The 24,338-nt window shown below is 33.2% G+C and overlaps 1 protein-coding gene across 1 annotated transcript in view; it reads right to left on the reverse strand.

The window, feature by feature from the left end:
* LOC149805251 (potassium channel subfamily K member 13-like) overlaps positions 1–24,338 on the reverse strand; it is a 73,118-nt gene continuing 48,780 nt past the window's right edge. The window contains exon 3 of the mRNA XM_089936091.1: positions 1–2,469. Within this exon, the coding sequence (XP_089792217.1) occupies positions 1,568–2,469 (902 nt within the window). The 3' untranslated portion in view covers positions 1–1,567. The remainder of the gene's footprint in view (positions 2,470–24,338) is intronic.

Below are 24,338 nucleotides of genomic sequence, written 5' to 3' on the forward strand. Positions count from 1 at the left end.
CATGACATTTAAAGTGTGTGTCTCAAAGCGCTCATGCCGACATGCATCCCTGACACTGTCATGATCACTTAACACTGACCAGCATACATTAAATTACCCATGATTCAAAGTCTCTTCAAGCCACATCTCTTTATTAATAACGTTTCAAGCAAACTGATGTTTCAGCTGGTGATATATTACATTTTGAAGATTCAAGCAAACTTCCAGAATGAGAGTTCAAGAAATACTTGGATGGCTTCATTCGATCTTTCTCTCAATCACGTTCTAATCAGCTATTCTTACTAGAAAACAATTATCCTGAATATTTGCAAGCGTCCACTCCTCCCTATATTTCCTCAGTACGTACCATGTTTCTCGTTGTACTGAAAATTATTTCGTGCTATCCATCAGTAAAAGGTAAGTTCAAGTCTACCATGGTCAATCAGATAAATGCTGTCCTTACAAACGTATTGGATAATTACATTTTCCAAGACATAAATCCTGCCCAATATTCAATTTGATACACTATGAAAGTGCACACGCGAACCTGAATATTCCGTAATACCTATGTTCAAAGCATCTTATTTGTGAAATTTGTAGTACATATCTTATATGCTGAATTCAACTTTTATCTAAATTGGAGGCAGCTTGGAAAACTAATTTTAAAAAGGATACATTGTTGGAAAAAGTTAAGCCTAAGTGTGCAACAAATTTAATGAGACGCGTCGTGAACAAAAACAACTGATCATCCGATACTTGCCGTATCAACTATTCTTGACACAAAGTCAACGGAATGACATTTAAAAAGATCCGACTTTGCAAAGAATGTGCTAAGCAATTTATTTTAATCTAATTTTTAGGTTGTCAAATCAACCAAATCTATTCCATATCCAAAATTATTATCAAAATTGGCTTTACTCACAAAGAGTACTCTAATTAACTACTTCGGTCTAGTTTGGAAAAATTACATTGGATGGAGGAAATGAGATGCCTTCTTTATATTATTCTAAAAAAATTTCACCAGTTATTAAGTTGACCAATCCATTTTTTTTTCTTCTTCTATTTAATATTTTTTTTTACAACTGCCAATCAAAATGCTAATCATCTTCGTCCAAATAGGTAGGTTATCAATCATATTGCTCTACGCATAATATTTCTTTTGTAAGCCCTATATCGGTACAAACAAATATAGGACATACTCAACTGTGCAGTTAAAACATATAAGCAGAATTTACGACAAAAAACCCTCGACTTTAAAGAAGTTATCCTGCGAATGAGTATATTATATAGGTCCTTTGTCACATGAACAGGGATTACCAGACTTAACAGTTCATTATACAAAATACCCGACAGTAGACTTTTGTTGTTGTTTTGTTTTTTATCAGCAGTATCCCTATCACAAACTTGATGAATTATTCCCATTTTTTACGGGGACAACGCTAATTTAATGTACATATATTCGTATCAGCGTGAGAGCTAGCTAATCGCACCCTTCATTTGAATCATTTAACAGTCATTCCAATTATGTTAACGATCTCAGTATTTGCCTACCAAGTCACAATTAACTCTTGGTAGAGGGTAAATTATCTCATACATCCTCTTGGCCCAGTTTTTTGTTCAAGATAGCCAGGGGCCCAACGCCACCTTGGAATCCGCTGGTCGATGAATAATTGTACCCCATCCCTCGTTGAGACGTTTCCCACAGCTGCTTCTGCATCATAGCTACAGAAATTTTGTTCGCCTGCAAAAAATCACGCATTGATATCAGTTCACCCGAGTTCCTTCTAAAACTAGAATCGCTGTCAAAATCAACTTCCACACCCTTTTTGCCATGGTGTTTACGTTGAAGATAACCAGGTGTGATTGCATTGCGCCTTCCAGCTGCGGCTGCTGACGCATTGCATTTAAAAGCGCCAAATGTACATCTGCGATTCATCTTTTGTAACAACCAGTTAAGGAACTGTTTTATCACAATAGAGGTGACGTTAAATAGACTGTAGATAAAACAACAACCAATCACAATGAAAACAAAATTTCCAAATCTGTAGAAATACACATAATCATATGTTGCTTTTTGACTGACCACATAGTCTCCGAAACCAATTGTGGCAAATGCAACGAAGCAAAAGTAGATCGCTTCAAAGTAGGTCCAACCTTCCACGGGATGGTACATGGCGGATGCAGAACATGCAACTATTATGGCCCCTGCAAGCAAAATGAGCATTACCCAATAGACCGAAGGTTTCCAATCATCAAGACTTACTTCGTCAAGTGAATTGGAATCCTTATTACTTGAGGTGTTGGGGCTGTCTCCGATTCCTTTTCGTCTCACCTCCCTTTCATGAATCGTTCTCAGAATGAAGGCTAAAAATGTGATAATCCGCTCCAAGAACAGATTGAAAAACAAGATGGCGCCCGCACAACCGAAGAATCCGTAGAAAATAAGTAGAATTTTTCCAGGAACTGTTCTCGGAGTAGTCATACCAAATCCTGAAAGAAGAACATAGTTTTGACGATTAATATTTGCTTAGATATACCAAATATTTACTGACAGGATACAATTACACTTTGATGAGAACGAATTGCAACGTATGTATAGCTTGTAAAAGGAAAATCCGACATTTAGGTTTCTTATACCTGTAATAATACTTATCAAATTCTCTGCCATCATGCCAAAGTTATTCCGAGTCATATAATTAAAATATAAGCCGACATTTCATTATCAGAGGGCCGCGTCATATCTAGATGTTCCATACACACCTAATAAGCTTCACTTCCTTTCCGATGATATATATATGTATCTCATAATGAATGGGATGTATACGTCTGTATCCGAAGCTAAGGTTCTCAGGGTGTTTCTGTATTTTTATATTTTCAATTTTTGTCTTTTCACTACATATTCATTTAGATGGATACTAATTCAAACGAATTTGTGTTTAAGTGCACTGGATCAATCCAGCAAAGAAAGACGTGTGCCATGGATTTCTTAAGATAAATGGAATAAACTGACAACGAACAGTACAAAACTAGTATCTAATTAGCATGAGCGCTTTCGACTCTTAATGAGTCTTTTTCAAAAGCAACTACAAAACATAGACAAGACAAACAAATAGCACAGAAAAACCTATGTGTTTGCTAAACTTTACATGACTATTTCTACAGGAATTAAACCTTTAAATGTATTATATTTCAACTATTTTATTTCAACTTGTTGCGGATATTAGAAAATATTTTATATTGACCTAGAAAACGATGGGCCATAACGACATCTGTTATTTTATGTAAAATTATGTAAGCGCAAATTATATCCTGGATATTTCATTGTGTTAGTAGTAATTATTAGTCATTTAGTGACTAATAAACAAATTTAGATAATTATTTAAAAGAAAATCTGTCGGCTGCAAGAAGATAATTTTATTTGTGTGTGGCACAAGGGAATAAATACATAGAGCTTTGGGTGGCAGCAAACACTGAATTTTGCAAAACAATTACTACAGTAATGAACTCAAGTAATTTCAAACCAAAATTTAACTTGACGGAACTGTTCAACAACGGGCAACAAATGAAAGTCTTTGCTAATTATATTCATGCATTCACACGGAGGCTTCAACGTAATTTCATTGACAATATATCGTCATAACAGTTCACTTGGCATATTTGAAAAGACATTTCTCACTTAACACCTGTTATAATTTTTTTCCTACACTCTTATGTGCGTAGTTTGTAAAATTAATCACTATTAATGTCAGACAACGGATTTTCATTATATGTTTTATGCATCCAGTTGCTAACAATACCTTGATGTCTACCATTTTATAGGAGTTACTTTATTTATTATTTTGTCAATCGAAGGACAGCATAATCTTGTTGAACGTGAAAATAACGCAGCCTGTTCCGTCGTAAACTTTGATTTTATTAAGGGTTTATAGTCTCTTAATTCTTAGAAAGTATTAGCTAAAGACATAAATTTTGTATGCACAGTGCGATAGCTATTCCTTTTTCACTCGTAGAGATAATAGACCTGATTTCTAAATGTTCCCGGTACTGACGGATAAACAGGGTCAACAACATTTTTAACACTATATAGCACTATAATTAGTGCAAGTGTTCTTTTCTGCTCTTCACATTCTTTCATTTCTTTTCCACACTGGCTCTTACATAGCATTGGTCCTTCACATGGAGTTTACACTACGCCCTGTCCTCGTTTATCATATCCAAAACAATGTTTTTATTTAGCAACATACATACATACATACATACATACATACATACATACATACATACATACATACATACATACATGCATAAATACATACATACATACATACATACATACATGCATACATACATACATACATACATACATACATACATACATACATGCATGCATACATACATACATACATGCATAAATACATACATACATACATACATACATACATACATACATACATGCATACATACATAAATACATACATACATACATACATACATACATACATACATACATGCATACATACACACACACATACATACATACATACATGGATACATACGTACATACATACATACATACATACATACACAAACATACATACGTACATACATACATACATACATACATACATACATACATACATGCATACATACATACATACATACATACATACATACATACATGCATGCATACATACATACATACATGCATAAATACATACATACATACATACATACATACATACATACATGCATAAATACATACATACATACATACATACATACATACATACATGCATGCATGCATGCATACATACATACATACATACGTACATACATACGTACATACATACATACATACATACATACACACACACATACATACATACATACATACATACATACATACATGCATACATACATACATACATACATACATACATACATACATACATACATAGCAATTCGCGGGATTTGGTGTAGTTTACAATCTATAAGGTTCTGCATGAAGGAATTTTTCTCATATACGATGACGCCAAGACTCATTATTTTGTACCACTTTTAACATATGTCAAATTTACTAAAATATCTAAAATAGATGCAATTTTTGTTTAATGAGAGAAGCTGCCGCTTTAAGAGACAATAAGCATTCTTTTCATAATGGTAGAAGTGTCTTCTTAAAACAAAAGTTATGACTGCAGTTGTCATTTGTTTTGCATTTCTGAGATTCATAATTAAATTCCATTTCTCTGGAATATGCAAAGATTAGGGGTCACCAGTACTTGATTGGCCATTTTTTCCCAAATTTTACTTTCTATGATATTATGAAGAACACGTCAAGTCACTCACTGCAACGAGACGATTATTGGATATAAGTGGTTAGAATTTCATGTACAAACTCTCTCTCTCTCTCTCTCTCTCTCTCTCTCTGCGTGTGTGTTTAAAAGTGAAGCATTAATATCAAACATTATGAAATACGAGAGTGAGATATATGAAAGAGGTCAAAAGGCAACTTGAGTCAGGCACTAAGGTTGTCAATACACACTATCTTGATCTGTTTTGTTTTCGAGGAAAATAAACACGAATTTTGGCATGATTTCAAATGCAGACCGTTTCTGACTAAACGGTTCTTACAGTACATCTATCGTTGATTCCGGGAAATTTTAAAATTGACATTATTGGGTGATAATGATGGGGTTAAATACAGTAAAATGATATTTTCAAAGATAATGGGTTCCTCATTGAGTGTTAGTGCGAAATAAATGACAAATTGATCATAAATTAATCGGTGTTACATTAGAACGACGCTAGACAAATATAAGGTGCTGAGAGTACCACCACAAGGATGCTATTGTGAATGCAAAACGTACCATGATAAAGATGATGTTGTAAGTGCAAAACGTACCAACTCAAAACTGTTATTGTAGGTGCAAAACATACCAAATCAAAACTGTTATTGTAAGTGCAAATCGTACCAAATCAAAACTGTTTTTGTAGGTGCAAAACGAAACACTTTAAAATATGGTATTGCCAAGTGTTCTTCTTATGAAATATATTTGAACGGTATTAACAAAGGTACAGAACAACAAATTGATATAATAGCGATGCTACAAAGTGTACTAAACTGACCCGTTGATATAAGCTGTTTCATTAGTTTAAACTTCAATTTACTGACTCTCCAGTTCAACATGTCATTAGATACTGCTGAGTATAAATATACGAACAACAAATGTTTAATGATAAAAATAACAAAATTCTAATTTAATACCAATAGCTAAATGAAGTGGGTATTGTGTAATGTTGCGAACAGATAACCACCTGATTATTGTTATCACTTAAATACTGCGAACAAGATTAAAGCATCAAGTGTATGTATGTATGTATGTATGTATGTATTATCTATCTTATCTATGTACGCCTGACTGTTCTTGTCTACCTATATATCAGCAGATCGGTAACGGCATAAATCTTTTACACCATCGATTTCTTTTCCTTAATTTAATGATCTTAAGTCCCATAAGGAATAATGAAATACGATGCTGTCGTTTGGGGTTTTGGTTATTTCAGCGATCGGTTGCTAATTGTCTTCTCGGTATTTTCCCTGACAGCCTTTGTCAACTACTCATCGATTTCTTAGAGAACTCGTGTGCCATATTTGCAGAAAAAGTAGTTTAATTAGGGACGTATGTTGGTTCATCTAACACCCGTACTATTAGTTTGCAAAACTATAATGATTATCTTACTAATACTGATTATCTGAAAGCATGTACTTTCAATACATAACATAAATTGACAACATCCTTGAGAGTATCTTAATGATTCTGTATCCATTAAGTAAAACTGTTACATCTGAGACGTTATTTCTCAAAATTTAAAAGAAATATACTGACTTTTGAAAAGAAAAATTGAAAGTGCTTTAGAATAAACAATTATATCATATCCATATCCTGGTAAATGCATATTTTGCTAATTTTGTGAACTCTTTTGTTTTCAACTCTTTTCTTTGAAATATGCTTCAATGCAAATGGGAACAACAACGAAATCCAGCTTGTTGCTGTGTTTGATGACGATCGAACACCATGAGCTTTCACACCTAAATAAGGTTTCAGAGACTAAAGAATTACTCCCCCCCCGTATATAACTTTGTTGGTAAGTATGTCAAAAAGGTATCTACCATATCGTATTTTTAAGTTCAAACATATAGCTGACACGACATAAGAGTTTGTGCTCAAATTATGCTTTCGCGAATTCTCCAGCAAACGTCTGAATCAAGCAAGCTTTATACTATCTCACATTATGATAACTGCATACAAATACAAAAATCCCTACAAACCGATTTTAATAACAAAAATCCTGTACTGGCTGTTATGTGCAATTCCAATATTTGAAAACATTGGATTCCACAAAGATTACACTCGGCGAACAGCATGTAACCGGTCTGATTTCATAGGAATATGGCTTCAAAGTTGCAGTATTTAGCAATGCATAACTTCCAGTCTATAAAAGTCGCATATATTTGTGCCCGTAAATGAATTTTTTCGACAGACAATATAAACATATAACACTGATAAATTAAGTTATAATTGCCTACAATCCACTTTCAACCTTCCTCAACAAAATTTACAGCAACATGAAATGAACAAAAAATATAGTTTAAATATTTAAATGCATAAACCTCAGCTTTGCTAGGTTCAACGGTTAAACGAACGTGTTGCAGCACCAACATGTATACAGATTTTTCCTGCATTCTACGGATATCCGCTGATATGCGGACGAATAATTAAATATTTTGGGGTCAGGATTGAAATTACAATTTTAATCTTACCTTTACTTTGAAATTGCTTCACCTACCTTTTAATTTAACAATCAACACCGTTCCTTGAAAATAAAGCAAGCTATACCGATAATTTTCCTGTCAATTTATAATTGATTCTGGTGCCTTGATAGTGTATTAGTTAACGTGTTGGTCTCATGAGTTCCACCATCAAATCACCACGATCAATTTCTACTGGTCCAATGGGTTACCTCTTTTTCGATGGATGACACCACTGCCACAACGCTGTAAATCTAGTGGCAAAATACCACCTGGATAAAACCGTAAATTTTCATAACTTCATCACACTCAATTTTTGTTGCATTTTCTGCGACCTATTTAGTACAGGGGGAGGGAAAAGAAAGGAATTATTACTTGCAGTGACGCAGATAAGCTGATAATTTTACAAGACAACACGCAGGAGATTACAATATACCGACGACGTCACAATAAAGCGTCTTTGAGCCTCTAAATTCTGTTTAGATCTGTCTGTATTGGTTTAGCTGGATTTCTATCTATGATAGCAGATACAATGGAAGATCCAACCAACGTGCTTGTGTGTTAATGCGCGAGGTTGATGTACTAACGTTTCTACCTTCTGGCACCAAATTATTCTGAAAAGAGTATAAGCCTGCAAGAGCATCTTCCACACACACAAGCAGCCATTTCGTCCGACCCATGCAGAATGGTTGCCAAAATTTTTAACGAAGATATGTCATTTATCATATAACTAGCAAATTGGTTTAAGATGACGCATCATATATGCTACAATATTGTCTGTGACGGAAATTCAGAACGTGAATATTGTTTGGATTTCTAATATCAAAACCACGTTCTCTGTAAATTTGTACATTTATTCAACTTGCAAAATTCTGAATGTCTAAATATTAATGACTTTAATTAGAAAACATTGCCGTAGTGTTTAAGTACCACACCTAATTCTCTGTTACATCGTATAAAGCCCGGGAGGGTGGTTAAATAACAGCATTGTTTCAAATGAACTCATGTTATGTTTCACGTTGAATGCTGATTTTATCCACAATCAGAATGATCTCTTTTCAGAGAGTTTACTAGTCCTCCGTCGAACCGTTTTTAAAAAAAATTAAAGTAGCTGCATGCGGGCCGAGAACAGACTATTCAGTGCGTCGAATTACTTCAATACGTATTGGATAGAAACGTGGATGTTATGTGATTAGGAGCAGTGTGCAAAGGCTCGACTGGTCCCGTGTCTTATTTAACATTAGAGACATATCCAGAGTTTTTTCTGAAGCAATATGATTGGTGCAGACACGCATCTAAAATATACCGTTCTCGATAGGCTTTTCCATAGACAAATGAGAGAGTACATGTATATTAAACAATGTATATTTTAAGTAAGTCTTACGCAAATTTCGTTAGATTATACTTATTTATAAAAAGTTCTTGTATTTAAGAAAAAACAAACTTTGTTTCGTTTAGTTAAACATTCGCAATACTAAGACATTTTATTATTTTCTTTTTCTTTCTGTGTTGAATATTAAAAGCAATATTCTTGTAAGCTAATAGCTGTTCAAAGAATTGCATGATACAATCTCTCTCTCTCTCTCTCTCTCTCTCTCTCTCTCTCTGTGTAAGACAAAATGGAATGTATCAAGAATGGTGTATCACTCCTATAATTAGTACCCATCAAACTGTTCTGGAACTCTCTCCGTAGATTTAACGATATCTGCAAATACAAAAAAAAAAGGAAACAAAGGGCATAAAAAGCCGCACTTGAAAGAATCTATACAATATTACGAGAAGTGCCGTTGGCGGGTTTTAAAAATATTATTTTTCTGATCCAGCACCACGAACAGGGGAAACTTTAATGATAAGGAAACAACTTGCCTTTGACATTTCCAAAAATAAATAACTTGTCATCATATCAATAATAATTTGGGTTGTTTTCGCGAATGCCAGAGGACACAGCAATGGTTTTTCTCAGGTCAATGGTGTTTATTTCTCGAATGACTTTAAATACGAATGCGTTATTAGCCCGAGTAGCCGTTTAGCGGTGACCGAGATACAGCCGTAAAACAATCAAATCTACAATCAATACTTGCACTGCAGATTTGTGTACCTTAGAATTGGGTGAATTAAAAACAAGTCCAGTAACTAAAATAATTAATGAAGAGTATTGATTCGTTTCAGAACATTGTATACTCTTTATCTCTTCACCCTTCAAGTCGCGAGTCCGACATACTAATGACTGAGCCACAGCGGCTTCAAAGTGCGTTAAAATCGGTTTATGCGGCAGTAGCGTAGCAACCGCGCAAGCAACCCCAACAATTGCAACGTGGGTGTGTGGGTGGGTGTAGCTAATTGCTTGCTACGCCATTGCTTTACGGACACACTGATCTGAGAGAAACGTTTGTATATATAACTAAGATGTTGAAATTTTTTTTTACATTACATGTCGTAATTTTTTAATTTTTAATTTTTATAGCCTATAACTATTTTTTTTAGCAATGTAGTACATGTATATGTGAGTACAAATATATTGTTGTCATTTTTTCTTAAAAATATGCAAACGTTTTAGAGTGTACTATTGAGGACCAGCTTGTGTATACATAATAAAAATTTATATATATATATACATAACTATATGACTTTTGTTGCTATTTTATTGCATTTTTAGATGTTTATCACGGTCTTTTTTGTTGTTGTTCTTCTTCTTGTTATTGTTTTCATTTTTTTATTATTATTATTACTATTTGTATTGTTATTATTATTATTATTATTATTATTATTATTATATTTCATTGTTAGATACTCTTGATATGTGCAACTACGAGATATTGCATATATAATTATAAATATTTTAACAGAAGACTAATAACTCTTAACATCTTTTGTTGGTTGATGGTTTTATACTTGTATATATATATATATATATATATATATATATATATATATATATATATATATATATATATATATATATATGAAATAAGATTAGTATAACTGTAAATATGTCTATCTTTAAACTGTAAATACGTATATCTATAAAGGACCTGCTGCACGGGAGAATGTTGGAATCCTTTTATTCTTTCCAATTACAACATACAGGTGATCTGGCCAAACTGTATGATTTGCTTCTTGAGTGTCTGTTATGTGTAACAAGTCTCATTGGAATGACTTGGATCAAATACACAAGGTAACCGTGAACCTTTAAAAACTATGGTACATTTAATTTGTGAGAAAATATAAATTGCTATGATTTTGGTTATAGAGTCTATAGTGGTATCGTGTTATATCTAGAATCACGTTATAACCATTTCGAGCAAAAAAGCATCAAGTAAAATGTCTTTTCCAATGCTCTCATTTTTCAAGCTATCTCACATGGCATTATTAAATTGCCCCAATGAAAATTTAAGCTAATGTAGCTTATGTTTTACTTAACTTAATTCGAAAATGAATGCCCAAAAATCATTATTTAGCAGTAGCTTACATTTATGTAAATTTAGACCTCTTAAGTATTTTATGTGTCTACATACCGAATAGTGAGGGAAACGAAAAACACTCTAAATTTGCTCGAATTAGCAAAATGTGTAGGCTTTTTTTACGACTACATTTGGGATGGTAGAACATTTGAAATCAAAATGTTTTTAAAATATTCACTAGACCACTTATATGCTATAATTTTACATTCAGAATAGAGATATTAGAATGCTACATAAATATTTTTAAGAAAGTCATCAAAGCATTCATAGTTTTGTGTATAACTATTCCATATAAAGTCAGGATAATACTAGAATCAAACTTCCACACATTACACGATGCAGTGGCTAAGATGTTTGGGCCCCTATGCAAAGCCTACCGATGTGCCTTGTTTAATCTATAGTGCACAAAATAATATTTTTTGGCCCATAGGCTATGCATGCTCTTGCTATATGGTAGCCCGACATGATGGCATAAATATATTGAATTGAATACAGCAATATGTATGGAGGTTATGTCCATACCTAGAGATAATGTTTGCTTGTTTCCAAGTTTGGATGGGATAAAAGTGCAGGCAGAGCTAGTGTTATTTAAAGATAACATTACCAATGATAACTGTGTTAATTTGCTGAATCCCAATTTTCCAAAAATTATGCAGATTTACAGATGGCCTTTGCTGATGATACGATTGAAACTATTAGCATTTAGTTTGATAGCAAAATGGTTGAAATGTCGCAATATGAAGAAGGAGCAAATTACGATTTTGATATGAATAAACACGCCAATTTGTATGCAGCTAAATATGCAATACAATTAAAAGATAAAGTAAATCGTACAATGTCAGTGTAAAAATGATTCTACAATAAGTGAAATAGAATTTATGGAGGGCAGATTTCAGATAAAAGCAGCACATGAAATATGAAATAGCTGATTAGATCAATCCAGATGAATGGCAAAATTTGATATAAATCTGAAATCATCCAAAAGTTTAAGAAAATCTAAAACCGCTGTAAAAGTTGCCTGTTTTTGAAGGCCGTATCTTTAGCTTGCTGATAACGCTTAAATAAAATGTATAAAGCATATCGTATTCGCTGTGGATTTTATATCGTTTGAAATGATCGACAAATAAGCCGTTAGCGGAAACTTAAGAACGAAAAGATAGCTGTGATATAATAATTTTGTAGAGAAGTCTTCAAAGAATGAAAACCTTGGAAGATACCATTTGATGAAGGAAAGGAATTTTTAAGAATAAGTTAAGGTTTTAACTTAAAAATGAAACACAGAACACGTTTCAACTTACTCATGCAAATCGATCCGCAAAAAAATGTTTTAATGAAACGATGAGGAGTAGAATATGGAAGTATTGTAAACAACATCAATCCAGAAAATGGGTTGACGTTGTATTAAGTGAACTGAAGGATACAATAATACCATTATTGATCAATACAAGAAAACAGCTCAAACGTATTCCGTTATTTCACTTCTTAAATATCTGACGCACCTAGTTTAAAATGGATGAAACAAGCAGAATATTAAAATCATACATTCCTTGCAAAAGATATCATCCTAACTTTATTGAGAAGATACGTAAATTTAAACAAATATTTGTACGTGATGCATTCTTTTACAATCTGGAGGACGTGATGAAAGAGAATATGAATTGCATGCTTTACGAGCAAATGTTGTCTTTGTGTGATAAACAAGATGACATACACAAGATTGAAAAGAGTTAAAAGTAAAAGGTATGACCGGATACGTAAGTACTAATAACAAAGAACATATATGATGAATCGTTCCCATTTTCAAACCAGCAAAAAATATCGTGAACTTAAATAACGAGCTATAACGGGTAGCGTATTGTGAATATGAATGTATGAATACAAATATCGACACTTATGAAAAAATGAATCAGCCGAGTCCAACTTTCGGATAGTATTACTTTAGGTGTTAATTTGGCTGCTTTTAATTTCAACTATTATAATGCCATATTCATCCAGTGGTGCAGCTTTTAGATTATAACCATGATCGGGATGTTGAACAATTTTATGTCTGAAGATTTGCCAAAATGTTTGCTCTGGTTTGTCTCAACTCTGTCATTTTTTGCTATATGATCTTACACTGGCATATCTACTGGACCGTTATCGAATGGATTCTATTAAAATTAATTTTATACCCCAGACAGAGCCGATCCCATCATTCGCAGCCTGCAATATATTACCAGTCTAGCCGATGCGTCAAACTTATCGGTTAAGGGTCATGCTGACTAAGACAAAATTTGCTGTGAAATTATCTCTATAAAATTTGCATCATTGCAAAATTACACTCACAATGCGTCTAGTAAAGTAATGTACCATTCAAACTAGAAAATTTGGGATGACGGACATTGTTTCATTAACATACATTTTAAGAAAATGTGATATTCGAACATTATGTTTACATTTGATTAGATGTAAACATACAAAGTGTTGCCTACTCGTTTGATGTTAAAAATCTGAATTTTTGAAGATAAACATCACCGTGGGCAGCAAGTTTAGTGTCAAATAATTGCGCTGTATGCGTGAGAACAATGGTTTGAGATACACATACGACTGGGTGTAAAATACAAAGAGGTACAAATATAAGGCAAAGTATCAAACTATTTACTCATACATACAACAAAATAACATAATCGTATCGACAGAGAATATAACATTGATGCAGAAGCAATATTATTTAGTGGAGAAATCTGTAATGGTGCTATTTTGGAAGGTAATCAACCTTCTGTTCGGACTATTAACTTAAAGATAGATTTTAAAAAGAAAGAATTAAACATAAAAGTTTGGAAATATAACAGTCACAAACTGCAGAGTTCAGTCAAAACAGTTCGAAGACACAGAATTATTGAATGCAACACTGAGAGAAAATGGCTTCATAACATTGTACATGAACAATCCAGAGCATGGTGTTCCTCTGTTTACGTCTGCTCATCGTGATGCAACCACCTTAAGCACATGTACATCAACTCCTCCAGAAATAATTTAAAACTTGGAAATCGATATAACCTAAACTAAATTGTTTCTATGTACCATTTGATCAACAGGCAAAATACCAGTACACATCACTACATAGTCATTGCAATTGTGATGGGTGTTGGAGTGTTTTTTAATAGCAAATTCGTATGTAAAATTATCTACTAATTCTGTTATCGCTTTACTCTAATTGACTCGGCACTAAATAAACTGTTGCTGTGCTCTAAAGCACCAAACCAACTTGGGATTTTGTATTTTAAAATAAAATAAAATAATAATAATAATAATAATAATAATAATAATAATAATAATTTTAAAAGCCACATAAATGATAATAGGTTTTACGAGAGATTAAAATTAGAAAAATTCGTTCCCAATGCATAACGATTAGTTTTAAAAAAATGTTTTAGAAATTACACAATCTGTTAATAACCAACACAGGAATGGACATGCAATCTTTAATGGCTATGCTACAGGAGAAAGAGGACAAACCATATAGCAGATGAAGACCCATGTTTCTTCGAGCGTGAGTATAAAGGATGTTTTTGAAACCGTGAAGGAAATGTTGGGAAAATAATCCAAAATGGTTTTAAACTCACCAATAATATAGTTCACAGTGATTGTAGAAGGTCTGCCAAATATGGTTTATTTCTAGGGATTCTGATTTAGACCACAGATAGAAGCCATACGTGGTTTTTACGATTTAATAACAAAATCACACAGCAATTTGTACTGCAAGTATTAATAATTTTCACAGAGACAATCATTGTATCAGGATTTATCCGAGAAGCACGTGTGATAACAGACTGCATGGAAGTTGTTATAAATTCGCTAACGTCCAGCAAGTTATTTACCTCCTCCAGATCAACGGAAAAGACCATATAATTGTAACAAATAGCATCTTTTTATATTTTAATTGTACGCGACTGTTCGTGGCATTGTTAACTTTGTAATAAATGATGAGTTTCTTCAGCCAGGAGATGAATCTTTTTCATCTAGAACATGTCTCTTTGAACCTTTTGGATGGTCCTTGAAATAGTGTTATAAATGTAACTGAATCTACGTTTTCTCCTCTGAAATGCCGACTGCATTATAGTCTTTTGACATTTCCTACAACATTTCTCCCTATAAATTGCGCTGGCTCTTGCATGCATCTACTTTGTTCATCGGTTGCCCGTCTGAAGTTTTTACTTGGATGAAATGACTCATGGCCGAACTAGAGACGTTGTTATATTTAGATACATCATGGCTTTGATAACTGGTGCACTCACCACCTCATGATTAGATACATAATCACCTTAACAAATGTTGTACTCACCACCACTCGTTTTTCAAGAGAGATGATATGATTAGATACATAATCACCTTGACAACTGTTTTACTGACCACCACTCAGTTTTCAAGAGAGACGTTATGATTAGTTACATAATCACCTTGACAACTGTTGTACTCACCACCACTCGGTTTTCAAGAGAGACGTTATGATTAGATACATAATCACCTTGACAACTGTTGTACTCACCACCACTCGTTTTTCAAGAGAGATCTTATGATTAGATACATAATCACCTTGACAACTGTTGTACTTACCACCACTCGGTTTTCAAGAGAGATGTTATGATTAGATACATAATCACCTTGACAACTGTTGTACTTACCACCACTCGTTTTTCAAGAGAGATGTTATGATTAGATACATAATCACATTGACAACTGTTGTACTCACCACCAATCGTTTTTCAAGAGAGATGTTATGATTGGATACATAATCACCTTGACAACTGTTGTACTCACCACCACTCGTTTTTCAAGAGAGACCTTATGATTAGATACATAATCACCTTGACAACTGTTGTACTCACCACCACTCGGTTTTCAAGAGAGATGTTATGATTAGATACATAATCACATTGACAACTGTTGTACTCACCACCACTCATTTTTCAAGAGAGATCTTATGATTAGATACAGAATTACTTTGACATCTGTTGTACTCACCGCCACTCGTTTTTCAAGAGAGATGTTGTGATTCGATAAACAATCACCTTGACAACTGTTGTAATCACCACCACGTCGTTGTTCAAGAGAAATGTTATGATTAGATACGTAATCACCTTGACAACTGTTGTAATCACCACCACTTCGTTTTTCAAGAGAGGTGTTATGATTAGATACATAATCACCTTGACAACTGTTGTAATCACCACCACGTAGTTGTTCAAGACAAATGGTATGATTAGATACATAATCACCTTGACAATTGTTGTACCCACCACCACTCATTTTTCAAGGGAGATGTTATGCTTATATACATAATCACCTTGACAACTGTTGTACTCACCACCACTCGTTTTTCAAGAGAGATGTTATGATTATATACATAATCACCTTGACAACTGTTGTACTCACCACAACTCGTTTTTCAAGAGAGATCTTATGATTAGATACATAATCACCTTGACAACTGTTGTTCTCACCACCACTCGTTTTTCAAGAGAGATGTTATGATCCGATACATAATCACCTTTACAACTGTTGTACTCACCACCACTTCGTTTTCCAAGAGAGATGTTATGATTCGATATATAATCACCTTTACAACCGTTGTACTCACCACCACGTCGTTTTTCAAGAGAGATGTTATGATTCGATACAAAATCACCTTTACAACTGTTGTACTCACCACCACTCGTTTTTCAAGAGACGTTATGATTCATACATAATCACCTTTACAACTGTTGTACTCACCACTCGTTTTCAAAGAGAGACGTTATGATTCGGTACATAATCACCTTTACAACTGTTGTACTACCACCACGTCGTTTTTCAAGAGGGATGTTATGATTAGATACAAAATAACATTGACAACATCATATCTTATTTTAACTAGGAGATGTTGCAATGATCAGATACAACATATTTTCAAACAGATCTTGTAGTCACCACCATGTCTTATTTTAACAGAGATGTTGTTATGATTAGAAACATAAACATCTAGACAACTCTTGTTCTACCATCACGTCTTATTTTAACAGAGATGTTGTTATGATTAGAAGCATAAACATCTAGACAACTCTTGTTCTACCATCACGTCTTATGTTAACAGAGATGTTGTTATGATTAGAAACATAAACATCTAGACAACTCTTGTTCTACCATCACGTCTTATTTTAACAGAGATGTTGTTATGATTAGAAACATAAACATCTAGACAACTCTTGTTCTACCATCACGTCTTATTTTAACAGAGATGTTGTTATGATTAGAAACATAAACATCTAGACAACTCTTGTTCTACCATCACGTCTTATTTTAACAGAGATGTTGTTATGATTAGAAACATAAACATCTAGACAACTCTTGTTCTACCATCACGTCTTATTTTAACAGAGATGTTGTTATGATTAGAAACATAAACATCTAGACAACTCTTGTTCTACCATCACGTCTTATTTTAACAGAAGACAAACTTTTTATCCATAACCCTATCCTCTCAAATAGCCATAACATATTTTCTCTCAGTTACTATCCACATTTGGTATGAAAATGTCAAATAAACGTTGAATGATCCTCTTATTCATTTCTGTAATTTGTAAATAGGTTTGGTCTTGCGGTAAAGGAATTATGTGTTGAGCTTACTAACCTTCTGTAGTGGGTGTTCACTTTCCTGAATGGGTGTCTTCATTAGTGTGATGGGTGTCTTCATTAGTGTGATTGCTAAATCTAATTGACTTTTTTCACAACACTTCTAGATTGTTTCTAATGATAATTTTATTGTAAATGTGGTTCAATGTCATTGAAAAATGCACACAACTGCTGCTTCTTGTCAAAGTCTTCACTTTATAATTCACTAAAAGTCGTTGAATATATATAAATAACTAATTTACATGTGTAAGTGTCATTGTTTCAGGCCATAGTTAATTGTGTATATGATTGTAAACGTCTATTTCGTTATATATATATATATATATATATATATATATATATATATATATATATACATATATAGGCTTTGTTATGAATTTACTACTGGTCTTGTAAGTTAAACTCATTGACGTATTTTGTACATATCTAACACACTTTTCTTTAGTTAAAGATTCCTTACGTCTGCCAATATCGATCTCTCTGTTGTGGAAAACAATTGTATCAGAAAAATATCCAGTTGCTGTTCGAGCACTCTCACAAATGCACCAGACTTTGCCAACAGAGATATAACCTCAAGCGTAAAAACTGCCGAGCACTTGGAGAAAATTGCAAGCTAGAAGCACTCTCTGATACATATAATTATAATTTTCCGTCTATGAAGGAAAGTAATTGAAAGTACACGCATGAATCATTCATCAGTATTTCTAAAACTATATTGGTTATTATCGATTTTCTACCTATGCTAAACTGATTTCAATATAAAGAAGTAAAATTTCCGTAGACAGTATTTTTGAACAGCACATCACATAATTTTGAAATTATATACTCCACTTAGGATGTATGTTAAATAAAACTAGCATTATCTACTTTTGTTAAGACTTTCATAACAAAAGATGGCTTTATGTACAAGTACACTGGTAGAAAAGGTTGAAGTAGAGAAACCACAGTGTTATGACGAGCGAACATAAATCGTTGTAAGTTCTCTTTAGGATCAGACTTAAAATCAAACACGTGCCACAGAGAGTGATACAGCTACGCTATCCGCAAAGCACCCTTTTCTCGAGGTTGAAAGGACTTGTTTTTCAATATAAAATTCTTAACATTTAATTCAGTCTAAATCTTGTGGAGAAACATACAATTTCATTTTATTACAATCACATGAATGTAATAGTAATACATGGCAGCATACATCAATGAGTATTGAACGATCGATGTATACAGAGAAAGCATATCAATCTAGCAAGCTAAAATTAAAACAGATAGATAAATGACACATTTATAATACACGGTCTAAATAACAACACTGACTATACGCACTCCGAGTCAAGAAAGGAAAGCGGATGGGTTACCATGAGAACGTGATGCCTAAGACTAGCATTTGCAAGTTTCCAGTCTGACTTACTTTAGCATATCTTGCCATTGACTGGTTTAATAAAATTCATTTATTGGAAGACTTGGCTTAAGGTCAGACTTCCAGTACCTTTTGAACGATTGAATCAAAAGAATTAGGGCAAAATAATGTAAAAGCGCTATATTGGATTAGTTTGTCCTGTACGGCATCCTGTTTATCTCCGTGAGAGTTAGAAAAAAATGTCAAACCAAATTCGAACATTAAGGCTAGAATTAAGGATGACAGTGAGCTAATCTTTGGAAATGAGTTTGCGATATTATCTAGGTGCGGGTAGCTATATGTGTCTGTTACTGATATTTGGAATGTCAATCAATTGGAGAAATCGGTGCCAATAATACCAATTAAATCGTCTTGTTTCTTTTTTTCTTTCTCTTCTACCATATATTTTACACTTCTGAGTGAAGATACAAAACTCAAGATTCAACATTCAAATGTAATTGAATTGGAAAACAAAGACGAGTGAGATAAATTAAAATTGTGTTAGTTTTAAAAGCGAAGTAGAAATGTCAAAGGAATTTTGTTACTGCGGAAATTGCATGAATGAGGAGGATATTTCTTGTGCAAAGGTTCTGTAAGTCTTTTCTTTTTACGGCAGTCGATCACAACTTTCTCATCTCAAACCTGTATACTTTTCAATTATTCCCACACAAATATATAACAGAGGAGTCTCTCCTACTTAAAACTCGAGTGATTTACTATTGTAATATAACAATATGTAGTGATTTGTAGTCGTATTTTCGAATATTAACAAGGTGAAGGTTGTTTTAGTTGTACTTTAATGATGTGTTGAACTTTGAAGTTGTACTGCAGTAATGTGTAGGTAATGAAGTAATATTTTAATAATGAATACAGACGTTTAGTTGCACTTTAATACGTGAGTATTTTATGTGTGTTTAATAACGTGCTAGAAATGAAACTTGTTCTTTAATAACGTATAGGAATTTTGGGTTGCGCTTTAATAATGAGTATATATATATATATATATATATATATATATATATATATATATATATATATATATATATATATATACTTTAATTGGCAGAGATCGGAAGCTGCACATTAATAATGTGTAATAAAAATGGAAGTTAATATCGTGTAGAGATATGCAGCTGTACTTTAATAATGCATCGATGATCTGTAATATCAGAGCGCAGAGATCTGTAGTTGTACTGAAATTACGCGTAGAGATCTGTATATGTACTGAAATTATGCGTAAGAGATATGTAGTTGTACTGAATTAATGAGTAGAGATCAGTAGTTGTACTGAAATTAAGATAGTATAACTACAGATCTCTACGCAACTACCGATCTATACGTATAATATCAGTTTAACTACAGATCTCTATGCATAATTTCATTACAACTACAGACCTCTGTGCATAATATCAACTACAATTGTACTGAAAGTATGAGTAAAGATCTGTAATTGCGTAGGGATTTGTAGTTTTACAGAACTAATGCGAAGAGATATATGGATGTACTGATATGATGCGTAGACAACTGTAAATGCGTAGAGATCTGAAATTGTAATGGTTTTATGCGTACAGATCTGTAGTTGTACTGATATTATGCGTAGAGATCTGAAGTTGTAATGGTATTCTGCGTGGAGATCTGTAGTTGTACTAAATGTATGTGTAGAGATATGTGATTGTATTGAAATTATGCGTAAAGATATATAGTTTCGCAGAGATTTGTGGTTGTACTGAAATTATGCATTGAGATCTGTAGTTATACTGAACTTACGAGTTGAGATCTGAAGTTGTACTGAAATTAGACATAGAGATCTGTAGTTGCGTAGAGATCGGTAGTTGTACTAAAATTATGCGTATAGATTTGTAGTTGAACTGAAAGCATGATAAGAGAACTGTAGTTGTACTGAAAGTATGCGGAGAGAACTGAAATTGTGTAGAGATCTGTAGTTTTACTGAAATTATACGAAGATATCTTTAGTTGTAATGAAATTATTCGTAGAGATTTGTAGTTATACTGAAAGTATGCCTAGAGATTTGTAGCTGTACTGAAATTTTGCGAAGAGATCTGTAGTTCCGTAGAGATCTATAGTTCTACTTGTATCATGCGTAGAGATCAGTAGTTGAGTAGAGACCTGTAATTGAACTGATATTATGCGTAGAGATCTGTAGTTGTACTAAAATTATGTGTAGAGACCTGTAGTAGGGTGCAGATCTGTAGTTTTACTGAAATAATGCATATAGATCTCTAGTTGTACTGATATCATGCGTTCAGATCTGTAGCTAAACTGAACGTATATGTATAGCTTGGTAGTTGTGTAGAGATCTGTATTTGTACTGAAATAATACATAAAGAACTGTAGTTGTACTGAAATTATGCAAAGACGTCTTTAATTGTACTGAAATTATGCGTAGAGATCTGTAGTTGTGGAGAGATCTGTATTTGTACTGAAATTAAGCGTCGAGATCTTTGGTTTTACTAAAATAATGCGTAAATAACTGTAGTTGTAATGCAATTATTCTTAAAGATCTGTAGTTATACTAAAATTATGCGTAAAGATCTGTAGTTGTACTGAAATTATGAGTTCATATCTGTATTTTTATTTTTATTATGCGTACAGTTCTGTTGTTTCGTGGAGATCAGCAATTGTTCTGAAATTATTCGAAGTGATCTGTAGTTGTAATGAAATTATGCGTAGATACCTGTAGTTGTACTGATATAATGCGAAGAGGTCTGTAGTTGTACTAAAATTATGCGTAGAGATCTATAGTTGTACCGATATAATGCGTAGAGAGGTGTATTTGCACTTATATCATGCGTAGAAAACTGTACGTGGAATTGAAATTATGATTAGAGACTTATATTTTTATTGAAATTATGTGCTGAGATCGGTAGTTGCATAGAGATCTGCAGTTGTACTGATATTACGCGAAAGATCTGAAGTTGTACTGAAATTATGCCACTGATCTGTACTTGTACTGAATAGGTGTATAGATCTGTAGCGCTACTGATATTATGCGTAGGGATCTGTAGTTGTACTGAAATTATGATTGGATATCAGTAGTTGTACTGAAACTATGATTGGATATCAGTAATTCTACTGAAATTATTCGAACAGTTCTCTATCGGCATAGTGATCTGCAATTGTGCTGAATTTATGCGTAGAGATCTGTAGTTGTATTGAAATTATGCGTCGAGATCTGCAGTTGTATTGAAATTATGCGTGGAGATCTGTTGTTGCGTCTAGATCTGCAGTTGTACTGAAAGTAAGCGTAGAGGTCTGTAATTGTAATCATATCACGCGTAAATATCTGTAGTTAAGCTGAAATAATACGTAGAGGTGTGTAGTTGTACTGAAATCATGCGTTGAGATTTGTAGTTGCGTAGAGATCTCTAGTTGTACTAAAATTATATGCAGAGATCTGTATTATGCATAGTGATCTGTAATAGTAATGATATTATGCGTAGAAATCTCTAGTTGTACTGAAATTATGCGTAGTCTATATTTGTACCGAAATAATGCGTAGAGATCTGTCGTTGTACTGAAATTATTCGTATAGACCTGTAGTTGCGTAAAGATCTATAGTTGTGCTTAAATGATGTGTGGAGATCTGTAGTTGTACTGATAATGATGCGTAGAGATCTGTAGTTGCAGGGAGATATATAGTTGCAGGGAGATATGTAGTTGTAGGGAGATCTGTAGTTGTACTGAAATGATGCGTAGAGTACTCTTCGAAAATATTGAAATCACATTCTTTTCCATTATGATAATGTTTTACATCACAATGTACCTGTTAACTAACTTAGCAAACTTTAGACCATGAAGTGATAATCTTTCGCTACTATTTGTTTTTTTAGGGCTGACTACACAACTTTGAAGTCTGCATTTATCTGATGATTTATTCATTAACCGGATTAAATTTTCAATCATTCCAGTTTAAAGCAAATCACACTATTAAGATATACAATTGTAAGTTTGTTGAAGTTTTTTATCTGAATTCCATGCTAGTAGCTCACTGAGAAACAAAGAAGAAAATGTGCACATCGCTGATCTCTTGCGGATATCAAGTAGCCATCTACGAACAATCGAGTGATAATCAGTGAAAGTAAAGACTAATAAAGGAACCCAAAATTCATATAAATATATCTTGTTATGGATAGACTTTGTTTTCATGGTGCAAAACTGAAGTTTCAGTTTAATTTAAATAAGAAGTGTGATAATTATTATTCTAAATTGTATAACAACTAACAAAATTATATTTCCTTTGAAGATTTAAAACTTCTAAACATAAACTTATTTTCAAAACTTACTTTTCCGACAACCTCGGTATGGTCAGTATAATGAGATAATGACTAATTTAATACAATCAAGTGAGTAAATTGAAATAGCATCTGCCTTCCAGAGAAATGCCGATGTAAAACTTGGCACGTTTGAGGAGGTTGGGGGCGTTAAAGCATACATACGTAACGTGAGTTAATACTAATATTTACGCTATGAAGTAGGAACGCGCCAAAAATTGTGGAGAGATTATCACGTTTTTATATGCCATTAAATCCATGCATTGATGTTTACACTCGACTTGATGCAAAACATTCAGTTAGAATTATGTTTATGGAAGGAATATCTTTATTGAAATAAAGCATCTAGAACCATACAATGTTGTTCGTTTGTTGTAAATCTCTAGTAATCCTGCTTTTATCATAATTAAGTTTGAACATGATATTTCTAATTTACCACTCATGATCGTTTTAGTATTATACTAACATTATTTCTTCTTAACTACACAAATCACTGAGAAACCGATCGTACTAAATCCTTAACTTTATTATTACATCCAAAAATTTAACTCATTAGCACTAACTACACATATTCTTTTATTTTACCTAATTTTATCATGTATTGTGGTCATGTAGGAAAAATATTTTACCGTGGATCTAGGTCATATTGGAAAATTATTTTACCTCGTATTTCGGTTAAATGGGAAAAATATTTTACCTTGTATCGCTGTGAAATGGAGAAAATATTTTACCTTTTATCGCGGTCAAATGGGAA

Source organism: Sinohyriopsis cumingii, chromosome 2, assembly GCF_028554795.1.
Source record: "Sinohyriopsis cumingii isolate HCF-2022 chromosome 2, ASM2855479v2, whole genome shotgun sequence".
Taxonomy (NCBI): Eukaryota; Metazoa; Mollusca; class Bivalvia; order Unionida; family Unionidae; genus Sinohyriopsis; species Sinohyriopsis cumingii.